Raw genomic sequence first — 13455 nt, forward strand, 5'->3', positions numbered from 1 at the left:
TAGCAGTGGAATGAATATATTAGAAGTACTGAAATCAGCAGGAAATAACTGTGCACTAGGAGCTTTTCTTTTTTTTTTTTCTTTTTTTCTTTTTCCACAGGATCAGTTTTATTCATCTGGTGAGAGTGTCTTACAACAAGAAAAAATGTTAGGTTACATGGAAAAACAACAGCCACAACCATGTTAACAGTATTCGGGTGGCACTGCTGAGTATGAAACACCTTTTACGTGCCAAAGGCAGAGTGCCTCTCTGTCCGGGTCAAAGAGGCTCCTGAGCCAGCACTCAGTGCTATGCAATGGTGTCATGCTGTGGTCCCCTCCAGCGCCTTCAGCTACAGACTGGTATGTTTCTGGGGGGAGAAAGAGCTAACATCTTGCAGAACCAAACAACAACCTAGTATCTGAGAGACCACTGCCTGCAGCCAGGCTAAGGGAACGGCTGGCTGGCTGATTGGTTCAGTCAGCAAAAGCAAAGGGGCACAGGGAGGGAGAGGAGTTGCAGCTACACCCACTCCTTGCATAATTGTCCAGTGTGCCTGTAATACAATGCAGCCAAAGGCAATTACCACTGCTCTGGGGAGCCTTCCCTTCCTCGGCTGAATTGCAGCTATCAAATCTCAGTGGGTTTGGTTGGAAAAAGGATCATGTCAGCGATCTCTTTTCACCCCAAAGGATTGCTTCTTGCCCTGTTGTCACTAAAATGAAATAAAATAGCCAAGCTCCACCTTTACCAAGGCTCTCCAAAAATCCAAAGACGGGACTTCTCAGGGATAAAGCAGCTGCAATTCAAGCTGCAGCAGTCAGTGCCGTGCCTACTTTGGTTCTCAGCCAGTGAATTTTAAAGTAAACACCCTCCAGGACTGTTCTCCATTTGGATTTATTAGTCATTACCAAGAAAAGATAATTAGCACTTCTGAAACGTTGTGATAATCAGTGGCGTGAACTGTTACCAATAGAAACGGGTTGGGGTACTCACGCAGTGTAGGAATATGGCAGTGCTGCCGTGTTCTGCACAGTGAGCACACCGGAGGGCAGGGCCTCCACTGGGGGAATTCTCACAGACACCGCCAACTGGTGCCAGCTCATGGGGGCTAAGGCAGGGAGGGGGCTGCTCCTTGGCTGTGGGGCTTCTCCTTTCATCCACCTACAGGCGGATTCCTTTTTGTGACCAGATGCAAACCTCATTGATTAAAGGCAATGCAAAGTATTGCTCCTTCACTGTGCAACAGCAAAACAGGAGCTAATTACATTCTTTTTGTGCGCACCCTGCCAACTCAAAGGAAAAAAAAAAGCCTTGTAGTGGGGGGAAAGGGATTGGGATCTACCTGCACCCTTCAGGCAACGATACAATATTACTCTCCTTCTTACTAACTAATGAGAAAACTGTTGGACTCCAGTCAGTGCTAAGGCTCCAGAATCAGTACTTCCCTTGCTGTTCCCTAAACTTCCATTATTTATAATCATCTGCAATATTCTGATGAGGGATGGGATATAAGCCTCATGTGCTTAGTCTAAAACCCTGAGCAGTAAGATGCTGGGTTTCCTGCTATGCAAAGGAGTATTATTTCATCACCTCAGAGAAACGGATCCATTAGATATACCAATGTCGTTATATAAATAAATACTACAATACATAGGCTTGTTTGTAGTCTTTGTTTTTCTGTACCTGGAAGTATGAGCAAAGAACAAATACAGGATCTATCTAAAAACACTTACAAGTCAGTAAATACCACCTTCTTTCCTGCCCTGTGCAGAGCATCTCAGGTCAGCATGATCTCAAGCTCTAAACATGTCAGTATTAAGAAGTATACAGAAATGTACCAGCAATGTCAACACAGTTCCAGTGAACGTGCTTCGTACCTGCTGGGAAATGTCCAGCAAATCTCAGGGCTGAATCCAAACACAGCACTGAGGCAGAACTTTGCCTGCAGTTGATATAGGGGCTGTGGCGTGCTGAGCAGTGTAGCTCCTATTGCTGCTGATGGGAGCTATGTCCTCCTAGCCACACCTCCAGCACAGCCTCTCAGCACTGCAGTTCCAATGGCTGGTGCACACCACACAGCTCTCCCAGGAAGGTGACTGCTGTGGAGTTAAATATCATCAAGCCAGGGCTCCCTTTGGAGGTAAGATACATGACACTGGTGGCTGCATGGAAACCATGCATGCAGCAGTAACAAGGCCTGTGAGTTTGCTTCTCAGCTGCTGCTGGGAAAATGGGTACCTCCTGCCAGGGCTCGAACTGGACGCATTGCAGACCTCTGCAAACAGCTCCTCGGTCACAGAGACATGCACAGCATGTACTCAAATGGCTGTCTGGTACACAGGCGTTACTATGGCAGTGCCTGACAGACAGATGTTGCAAAGCAGAGCGGTGATGTCAGACCACAGTGACTCTGTGCTGTACAGAAGGCTCACTCCCATGCTGGAACTGTGGACCAGAAATAAGTATCGGAGTACAATACCAATCTATCTATATCTACTGAAACCTACTACTTCGAGTCAAACTGCTTCGAGCAGTGAAACTGGGTTTAAAACACCTCGATAACAATTTACATGCCATGTCAACAATGGCACCCTCTTCTCCTACCTGTAGCACAAAGTCAACTCAGAGCATCCTTCACAGCAAAATCTGTCTCTGCTGTGTCTTTCTGGCTTCACAAATCCATTTAATTGTGGTACTTCAACACCTACTCCTTCCTCTGCTGCTGGTGCTACTGCAAATGAGTGATGTGGCTGGGTAACATAGCTCCAAAACAACTGTAAAAATGGCTGATGTCAGGTTTGCTCCTGAGCCTTCAGGACTTGGAAGAGTAACTCCTGTTCATTTGCTGCCTGAGGATATAATGATTTCTGGAAAGAACCACAATACTGGACATAACTACCGTACGCAGCATGTTTCAGTGCAAATCCACTTAAGAAAAAGTCACAAACATTCTTTGGTCAGAAATGGGCACCTGGCCCCAGCTTTTTGCATAGAAAAGCACCCACAGCTCATTTCTGCATCCCCTTTTCTGTGGGGCTGGCACGTGTGTGCTGTGCTGCAGGGCAACAGGCCTGTCAAACAGGGCTGTGCAGATCGGATCAGCTTAGCGTGAGGTGAGGCAGCTGCCTTGCAGCCTGGCCATGCCAGCCAGCGAGAGGCAAGTGGATTAGGAGCTCTTCAGACAGCTCTAAATCATTCTTTCATCTGACACGGTGCTCAGCATCAGCCCGCCCCTCTGAAGGTGCAGCTCCCTGACTCTGATGTGAAATGCTTGCAGAAAATCCAAGCATTTGGTTGTAGAAGAAAAGCAGTTCTTCATATATGCACGCTGCCTTCAGCATGCTTCCCCTGAACAGACTGCTGCTGCCTGTTATATCATGAGAAGGCAGATATGAATGTGTATAGTGCCAGGGACAGCACTGCAGCAGAGCACAAACTGCAGGCACTAAACATTGGTAATCACTTCATTCCTCACTAAAAGTGATGGAATAGGTGATTAACAACAATGAAGTTCAGAGAGTTTATAATACTTCAAGAGAGGCCTTTCAATAAAAATGTAATTGGAGATACATACATGCCTTTAACACTAGGACAAATGTTAAATGGGTCTTTGGTCTTTCTGCTTTTTTGAATTGTGTTGCTATAGCAGCTCTATAAAAAAAAAAGGCATTTTTAATTTAAATTGATCTAGGCAAATGCCACACTAAATATATATAAATATATACTGAGTATATGCAGCATGTAAGACAAGGCAGGAAAGACAATCATAATAGCTGAAATAATTTTGTAAATGGTATATACTGCGTGTCTCTATGATTTAATTGTCATTCCTATCCTGTCAGGTCTGTGCGAAGGCAGCCATGTGCTTAAATAAACCTTGGTACATTTGCTGGTGCACTTACTCCTGCTCAGAGCTGGTCTGGCTTTAGCTCAGGGCTTGGAAGCTTTATCTTTGGCTTTGGGATTTTATCCTTAATGAAAACTGAAAGGTGCAAGTGCTTTGAACAACTGTATTCCAGCATGAGCTTTTCTACAGTTAATCAGTTCAAACCAACATTTTGAAATAAGTCTTGCTATAAGTTGCTATTAACTTGAACAGGGGTTAACCAGGCACCTGCAAAGAAAAAAAAGGCATTATCTCTCTCTGCCTCTTGCAAACTCCTCTGCAGTTAGGCTCGTCTAAGCTAAACATGTTCCCCTGAGCCCCACATTAGAATTATTTTGCTCAATTCCAGGTTACAGTGGCACTTCTGTTGAATCCAGTTTCTTTGCTGCAGATCTTTTTGTTTGTTTATTCAGTGTTTGTCCATGGAATGAAGACACTTCAGAGCTCTCTGGGTATTACAGTGAACGGGACGACAGGACTGCTGGATTCGAGATCCAGAGCAGTAAGAAAGCATTCGACGGCTGCTTCGTTTTTCCCCTGAGCTTGCAAGACCTCCCCTAGGCTGTTCCAGGCCCTGTGGCTGGTGTTCTGGATCCGGATGGCATCTCTGAGGACCTTCTGTGCCAACTCCCTCCGCTCAAGTCTGTTCAGCACCAGGCCCTGCCAACAAACAAGAGACGAGTGGTTAGCAACAGCACTGGCACAGGAGGAGCCCACGCTCCCAGCAGGCCAGGCAGTCCCGAGCATGCAGGCACCCTGCCATCTGAGGAGGACCTCCCAGCACTGCAGGAGAAATGAGGGGAGCAGCCAGCTTTTAAGTTCTGCTTTTTGTGATTGTCATCCTTTTGATTCCGTAATTTAAAACAACAGCTGTGAAGACTAAGCAGCAATGGATCCAGCCCTGCAAGCACTCCTGCTGTGTTAGTGGGAGAGCACATATCGGTATGGTATACTGATATCCATCATGATGCCAGTTACGTGGGGAAAGGCTACAGGCCCTTTAAGCATCCCTCCCTTGTATACAAGCTTCTAATCCTCAGGAACACAGATAGGTTCAATTACACCAGTAGCTAAATTAACTCCTGCATGTCTGGAAAATCCAACGGAGGTAAAGTCCTTCAGCTCCCACAGCCCGACCGTACAGCAAGTCCTTTCCTCAGCACAAAGTGGGCTAGAGGGATGAGGCCCCTTCCAGGGGCAGGCTGTAACATCACCGGGGCTCCGTCCTCCCATCAGCTGCACTCCAATACAGAGCCTAAAGCGGCGTGGGGGAGAAGGACAGAGGAACCTTGTTTAAAAAGCTGTCCTTAGGGTAAGAAAAGACACAAGTGGGTGTAACCATCTGGAAGGAACAGGAGGTAAAGGATGAAAGAAGTGGTAGGAAGAACATGTTTTCCTATAGGGCTCTCATAGATGCGTCTGAACCCACGAAGCATCTAATGAGCCAGGCTCCCATTTAATTACACAGCACTCAGCCTCACTGAGCCCAGATGGTCACGTGGGCTTTGCGTGCCACAATGTGTGAGTGGCGTTCTTTTGCTTCCTCCTCAAAGTGCACACACCAGGATGGATGCCTCACCAGTCCCACCCAGATGTGGCCTGTGGAAGAAGCTGTCAGCACTTTCATGTTGCCTGCCAAGAGCTCAGTAGGTTCAGGTGCTGCAACCCTCACAGATGCCATGACCACTATGAGGTGACCCCTCTGGGCAGCTTCACGTAGGGTGTGGTTAAAGGCCTCATCCTACAGGGTGAGGGATGTCCCAGCAGGGCACATCAAATACCCACAACACTGCCAAAGCAACCACCACAGTGCAAGTAAATGGGACTTCAAAACTCGTAAGGGTCTCTCTTAGCATCAAGTTTTATACGGTGCTTGAACTCACAGCTCTGTTGTCCATCTCCTGTGTAGAAACAACAGTCCTCCATGATGGCTGAGGGACTGCAGGGTATACATGTGCTCCTTTCATTGGTGTATCAGTCTAAGAGTTCACCAATTCAAAGCTTTCTATACCAGAATAACTCAAGGGATGGTATCATGAATATTATTAGTGCAGTAATCAAATAGCAAGTATTGGGAATCTTTTTCATACAGAAGTATAATTTTATTTAGCAAACACAGAAATGTTGTAAAGGGAGATGACTGCCTGACTTCATGCTTTTCCTGAGACTAAGCCATATGTGGACACAGTCAGTCATACATATATAAAGAGAAGTATAAGCTCTGCCCTTAATGGGTCCACTTACTTTTCAAGATGTAAGAAACCCAAAAACTCTTGCAACTAGAACCCAAACTAAATTTCTGATGAAAGAATGGTGGTACTTTCAGAATCAATGCAGATTTTTGTCTTGTTTTGTTTGCTTTTCAGAAAGTGCCAATAGCTGCAAAGTACATTAGCATGACTAAGGCTTGCTAGCCAGTGATATCAGTAACACTGACAGAAGAACACTGCTTCACCAGAGAAAATTAAGAAACACGTGTTTGATCAAATATACACAATGCAGTGGCAAGTTTCACTGCCTTTTTCTTGCACATAACTTTGACTTGAATATTCAATTCAGAACCAAACTTCAATTCAGGGATTCAGTGGGGATGTTTTCCCTTCAGGTTTCTCTCTCTGCTGGAAAACAGCGAGGCCACAGATAGAATTCTCTTGCAAGTAGACACGGGCAGAAGGGAGATGCTTCCATGGGACAGGTTGGTTTCCCTGGAGGTAACTGCCTGGAAATGATCACTGGCATGTAATGACAGACTGGAAGGAATTTGTTCAAATATAATTTGAGTCACCTGCTTGACAGTGATAATGAGGCACAGAACGGGAAAGTAATGTGGCCATAGAAAGTCTGCTGCAGAGCCAAGAATAGACAGGAGCTATCTCAGCTCATGTTTGTCCTCAACCACAAAACCACTCTTCCTAAAAGCTCTTCCCGTTGCGCTGACTGAGCAGAGCTGCTTCTGCTCTCTGGTGGCCAGGGCCCTACCGCTCTCCTCACCCTGACACCGAGCAGCCCAAGCCCTTTGGGCCTGCCACAGTCTCCCCTTGCTCCCAGAGTGCCACAGCCCTGCCGGCACACCGGCTGCAAGCCCATGCAGCTGCTGCCTGTCATCCCTCTCCAATGAGGAGGGGAATTCCCTCCCTAACTGACATCTCGCGCCTCTCAGCAATGCCAGAATGAAATCCACCTCCTCGTAAAACTCCGTCGGTGCTCGTGCAGCTCGGTGCCCTTGTGTGCTCCAGCACCCGTGGTGGACTGGAAGCAGAAGCCGGTGAGGCTCCTTCTATGGCTCCCCAGTGTGGACTTGGCATCTTATTTTGGCTGTGCCTCATCCAGTGGTCCCTGCAGCACTGGGAGAAGGAGCTGTATGCAAAACCCGGGCACCACGTTCACCTGGGGATGATGCTGAAGCACAGCCCACCAGCAGCACAGAGCATGTGAATGTCGCATGCTGGTATTCAGGGCTTTCAAGAATTCCAAAAACATCTGTGAATCTGCAGAGAGGGTGGTCTCAGGCTCTCCAAAGCCAGTGGAAGGACTCCCGTTGACATGAGAAAACTTTTGCTAAAGGAGCTAAATATGCCTGCTTGCTGACATGCACAAATGGTTGGGCCAAAGACTGCCCAAGCCCTCACCCCAAGAAGTCAGGCTGCTCCCCAACTCAGGCTGCAAGTGCCACCAAACCATTTAGATATTTAGAATTTAGACATACTCCTCCACTGCAAGTGAACAGCAGCAGACACTGTCAGCCTTTCCATGAGGCTTAAGTGAACTGGCAGATGCTGCTAGGTGTTTAAAACACAGACTGAACATCATTAATTCTGTTTGCAGCAGAGCTTCTTCATTTGGGCTTCTTCTCTCTTTCTCCTATCCCCTGCTCCTTGCATGTCACCAGCATTCAGAGAGCTGGAGGCTGCACCGTCCCCAGGCCTCACTAACACACAGCACTGAGCACTTCAGCTTTTTGTTTCCCTAAGGTATTTGAGAGCTTGAGAGCTTCTCCTTGCTACTGAATTTCTTATTTCCCCATGGAGTCTGGCTTGTTATAAACAATGCCTGCATGTTGTTGCTATGTAGGTCCAGCTGGAATCTGCCTACAGTGCAAAGGAAAAAATTGATATATAAATTCAGAAAGCCACCCACTGACAGGCAATTTGCATTTTTATCTGGAAGATATTTTTTTACAAGATTTTTCTAATGAAAGTTCAGTTCCTGAGTTTCTATGGAAACTCATCTGCTTGGTGTGCATGCATAATTTCATAAAGTCAGATCTCAGGAAGATGAGCAATTAGTACAAATACAAGCAGGAAAGTGATTAAGGGTTTCATCCATCCCCTTCTTCTTGGAAAGGGAGGGTGGGGCTGGGTTCTGTTGTCTTGCTTTGGTCTGTACTTGCGATTTTGCCAAATGAATGCAGAAACCAGTGTTCAAAGTGGCCTGGTTCCTCTGCCACCTCCTGGCTATCACTGGCACTTCTGGTTTTGCCCAGTTATTTTCCTCCCAAAGCTGGCGAGCACCTCTAAGCATGGTCTTCTCCATCAGTGTTGGCAGCACTGAATCAGACCTTCAGGGGCAACGAGGATCAGCTTCTTTTTAAACTCAAGCATAACGTTAGTACCAAAGAAACCCAACCAACTAAAAATACACAAAAAAACAAACAAAAAACAAACAAACAAAAAAAGCCAACACCAAAAACCAACCAGCCCAAAGGGTGTGTGGCAATTACTTTGCTTTTGAGCTCCTGTAGGCAGAATGTCAGCAGGGCTCGCACCAGTCCTCTGCTAACCACACGTAGGCATTTCATGTGCTAGGTGCATTAATGTAGCTGTACAGAGCTTGAATGCTAATTCACTCAAGGAGGCCTGAGGGCAACTTGTGCAGATTAAATTATTTTCTTCTTTAGGTCTGAAGACATACTTCAAATCTTGTAAACAAGAGGCAGAGTAGTGAAGGTTATGCTTTCAAGCCAGACTAAAAGCTGGCACTGAAAGAACTGGAGAAAAATCATTTGTAGTGAAGGGTGATGGCGAAATGAAACTGGCACAGTCCAGCAGTGCATAAAGGCAGAATGGAGACAGCGAATTTAGTCATCTGATTTAGGGTGCCTTGCACTGGTAGCTGGATGCCTACATTAATTCTTTTAATTTCATCACAGGAGAGGTGCTCCTGGGAAACTTTTCCAGAGGTATTTCAGATCTCAGCTGCACCCAAACCAAGCATAAACTAAACCACATATAAAGATGCTGGACTGGACTTCACTGCCGTCAGTGATGTAATACTCACCCAGAAATAGATACTTGAGAGAGGAGACCCATATTTCAGTCTAAGCCAGATGAGCAAAACTGCGAGGTTTCTTCAATTTCTATTAATGAAGAAAATGAACAAAACTCCCACTTGAAGTCCTAATTCATTAGGTCTTAAAATTCTAGACCAGTGCCTTTATTTTCTTAGTTTTCAAGAAACCTCCTTAGAAGCTGTTAGCTTGTAAAATTCCCACAAAATAGTTCAGAAAAGACATTGTGGAAGACCACAAAACAAGCCTCGTGCACAAGGAGGAGTTTATTTTTAGTAATGAAAGTCAAAACTTCCTTTGCAAATGTTTAGCTCAAACACCTGATGAGCAGCAGGGAGTTCTCTCAAGTCTTGGCAGCATTTCTCCTTCCACTAAGGTGGCACAGATTTATTTGTTCTTTCCTCTGTACTCTGGCTTGCACTGGAAAAAGACATCCAGCAAAACATTTTTTTTTCATTCCAAGAAGGCTGCTCTTTGTTTTGTTGGCATGGTTATCTCTTTTTTGGACCATCTGCATAGGAGGACTAGACTGTCCTTTACATACTGGTTTTAATAATTACCTTGAATGCAATTTCTCTTTCTCTCTTCTTCATGAGCATTAAACTCCGAAGTTAATTGTCTCTGCTGCTTTTCTCAACTGAGCAGAGTATTGTGGTCCATTATTGTCTAAATACCCTAACAAGCTACCAGAGTAAATGCAGACTTTGCTGCTGGGTACTGCTAGTACACTAGTTAATGGATTTCAAGGTAAAAGGGTTGTTCTTCCTACAGAGTGCCTACTACAGTCTGTAATATGGACATGTCAGTAGTGGTTACTATGAGGGTAATTAGCAGCTGGCAAGACCTGGGCATGCTGGAGAAAAGGGCTCAGTCAAAAGTGTGCTTATTCAGCAGATGCCTACAAAGAGCCTTTCAAGATGCATTTGGCACTTGCTGATAACAGCCTCACGTAAAGGAAGAACGTGCACTGCTACAGGGCAACAGACACTTCTGTAATTATTTAGCAATCAGAGTAAGTTGAAAGCAAAATCTGTTGCATAAACCACGAAATATCAGACAATCCTTTTGGAAAATGATGGAGATTAACTCTGAAAACCTTAGGTCCCAGAACACGAGCAGACGTGCAACCAGCTGATTTCTCCTCATTCTTTCCCCCTGCACTCACGATCTTTGCATTTCTGAGGAACCAGGATTTTTTTCTCAGCTGTGAGCAGTGCAGTAAGTTTCTGTTAAGCTGTCACTTAGTCGGGCAGGGGCTGCCAGTGTGCAGGAGAGCTACCATCCATTTTGCTGATTCAGTGCAGGCTGTAGTGAATCTGAGCTGTAAATCTGAGCTTTATTCTCTGAAAATACACTGTAGGAATACATGGAGCTGTGTGAGCAGTCTGGGTTGCTCGCCAAATGCACTGAATTACCAAATGCATCTTAATTTGCTGTGTGACAAAGGGTGACCAGATTCAAATCCGGAGGAAGAAGCTCTTCTTCCAGTGCCTCTGCTGTCTCTTTTGTTGAGTGCAGCCTTTCTTGCTCTGCCTTCCCCCTCTCTGACTCCCTCACTGAAGCTACCACATCCCCTGTCAGTCAGTGATGCTGAAGTGCTTTGTGTCAGTTGTCAGACAGAGCAGAGGAGGGGATGGAGGCAGGCTGGGCATGGCAAAACATGGCAAACAGAATGGGAAAATGAAGAAACACTGGGGGGGGAGGGCTGGTCAGCGCTAAGAAAAGCAGACACCAGAGTTTACGCCATGATTTGTAGCACTCATGCACTGTCTGTGGGATCAACTCAGGAGATCTGACCTGGAGATTTCAGGTCTGGTGCCTGAGACACCAAGGGCGGACAGGCAGCTACTTGCTGCCCACAGCTCCCTTCAGCCTTGTTGTGTGCTGCAGAGGAGGGTGGGCCCAGAGAAGAGATGAGACTGCAAGAAGCATCAAGAGGGACAGCCCAGCCAAGGGAAGGCAGAGATGTCTCAGGCCCATCAGATGGGTCAAACCAATCATATGGAGGTAGCACTAATGTTTGGCAGGGCAGCATCACCAGGGAGACAAAAAAGACTAAGAGTCATAGAAGATCCAAAGAGATGACAATGTGAAGAGAGGAACATGCCCTTCCTTAGCTTGCCCATGTTGTTTTTCAAGGCAGCGCATGACTGTGAGGAGACAGCCCTGCACAGGGCCCCTCAGCAAGGCCATGGCAAGCCCTCAACCCATGTAGGAGGGAAGCACAGTGCCACACTACATGCTGCCTCCTGCCCAGGCTGGCCGCCTCTATTTAGGTTCATCAAATGTTAGCAGGGATGTTTGTACTGTGTTTGAAGCTTAGATGTGATAAAACATTTATTGACATAAAAAGCAAACCCTAAGGCAGCATTTCAAACCAGGAGGCTCTGATCTCTTCACAGGGAGGCTCATACAAGCCTAGGGAGCATGAAGACAGTAATGTTTTTCTGCCTTGTTGGACTGTCATCACTTAAACTTCACTCAAATAATTGTTTGCTGCATGAGAATATTCTCTGGATAGTTCCTCCTTCGGAGAAACCTACATGGAGATGAAGAAGCAAGCAATGAAATCTAGCAGGATGTCTTGACCACATGCTTGAGACTAACAGAGTGCAGCACTTGTTTCACACACCTTTTTCCTAGAGAAGGAAAGATTTCTCCAAGCCCTGATCATAGCAGTTGTCATAGTAATGCTGCAGTAGAGCACACAGTAGCATCAGCTAGGACTCGAGGACTCCTCCTCACAGTGCTGTCTGCAAGAGTATGTACAAGAAGGTCCAAACCTAATAACTGACAGAAATTTATAACAAGTAATTCATAATTTAAGGTCCCAATTTTGTTCTTCAGTGTACACTGATACCCCACTTCCTTGGCAGAAAGCCTTGCAGAAGTCAGTGAGACTCAGCCTAAGTACATTCAAGTATTTCAAAATGTGCACCATCTATCTCAATCTGCCTCAGTAATGAGAGAAAAGCTGTAAGATATATGTGCAGGAAGCTGACAGTAGGTAATGTTGGCTACAGCATTCGACTAGAAAGCAGTTGCTCTAGACTGCTTCTAGTTCATTGTTACTAATGCATTTCAAGCTAAGTAATTTGACAATATTCAGAAACAGTTCAGAGAATGGGAACAGGCCTCACATTCTGGGAGGCAGAAGTCCCAGGCTTAAATGCTCTCAGACTGAGAAGGGGACAGAACTTGCCTCTCCGTGACCAGGGTGCGTGCACTAACTTCTAGCAAATGTTTTAAAGAAATGAGGGCAACATTTGAGCACACCTTCCCCTGGGGGGAATGATCCTGTACCTCTATTTGACAGCAAGCAGGTTCCTGTGTTCTGTTCCCATGCCTGTTATCGTTGCCTCTCTGGACAGACCAAATCTTGTCTGAACACAGGTCATGGACAGGTCCTGCACAGCAGCTTCCATTCTGCTGTGGGTCCCTGTGAAGCTCAGTCCCTCAGAACAGTTTGCCTGAACCAATTGCCAGAGCAAGCACTGCACTTAGCACGTCTCCAGGGAAGGGTGCAGCACACTGAGACCTCGGCTGATCCAAGCCCACAGCATGCCAATGCAGATTACAGCAGAATCTCCTGGCAGGAGAGCCGAGATATGTAAAAACAAAAACTTAATTTGCTTATTTTTCTGCTACTGGCGGTCTCTGGGATAACAAGTTATTAATGACATCCTCTGCTTAACCATGGCTGGAGCCTGGGAATGCAGACCCAGTGCTAGGCTAGCGTAGCTGCTAGGAAATGGAGTGAGAGCTGGGCAGGAGTGTGCTGCTGTGTGCCAGCTCCCAATTCCCCCCATCACCCCAGTGCCTCCCACCCAAGCAGCAGCATGTCCAGCTACCACCTGAACCCAATGTGTCTCAAAAATTATGACCTTCCAAAGAGATTTTGCTGTATTACAGAGAGCTGTGTTTTCTCTTACATGTTCAAAAGAGAACTGAGTGAAGAAACTAATTGAGAAGATAATTATCAAAGCCTTTTGCTAAGTATTACACGTAATGTTAAGTTCCAGTGACACTGGAAACTTATATGTTTCCATTTGTTTGGCAAGAAGGAACTCCTGCTTCCTTCTTGACTGTGGTCAGCTCGGTGTAGGGGGACAGTCTGCAGAAAACCTGGGATTCCTGCTAGCTCCTGTCCCACTTTGTGAGCTGTGTCTTATCTGCCAGCAGGAAATACATTCTGTGACTGTAGTACATGCTATTTTATATACTGGAGTACTACAGTCTATCACTCTCTTCTGTCTTTGGTGTGATAACAGGCAGCTAAATAGCACAGAATTTAAACTA

General features: G+C 45.9%; 1 protein-coding gene across 7 annotated transcripts in view; it reads right to left on the reverse strand.

The window, feature by feature from the left end:
* Positions 1-1639: 1639 nt before the first annotated feature.
* Positions 1640-13455, reverse strand: part of TTC7A (tetratricopeptide repeat domain 7A) — a 161067-nt gene continuing 149251 nt past the window's right edge. For 6 of the 7 annotated variants that reach the window (XM_052684050.1, XM_052682452.1, XM_052681689.1 and 3 more), the window contains one exon: positions 1640-4529. In XM_052684050.1, the coding sequence (XP_052540010.1) occupies positions 4308-4529 (222 nt within the window). In that variant the 3' untranslated portion in view covers positions 1640-4307. The remainder of the gene's footprint in view (positions 4530-13455) is intronic. The other variant, XM_052684795.1, reaches the window with a different exon arrangement.

The sequence above is a fragment of the Tympanuchus pallidicinctus genome, unplaced genomic scaffold, assembly GCF_026119805.1.
Source record: "Tympanuchus pallidicinctus isolate F22 unplaced genomic scaffold, pur_lepc_1.0 scaffold1, whole genome shotgun sequence".
Lineage (NCBI taxonomy): Eukaryota > Metazoa > Chordata > Aves > Galliformes > Phasianidae > Tympanuchus > Tympanuchus pallidicinctus.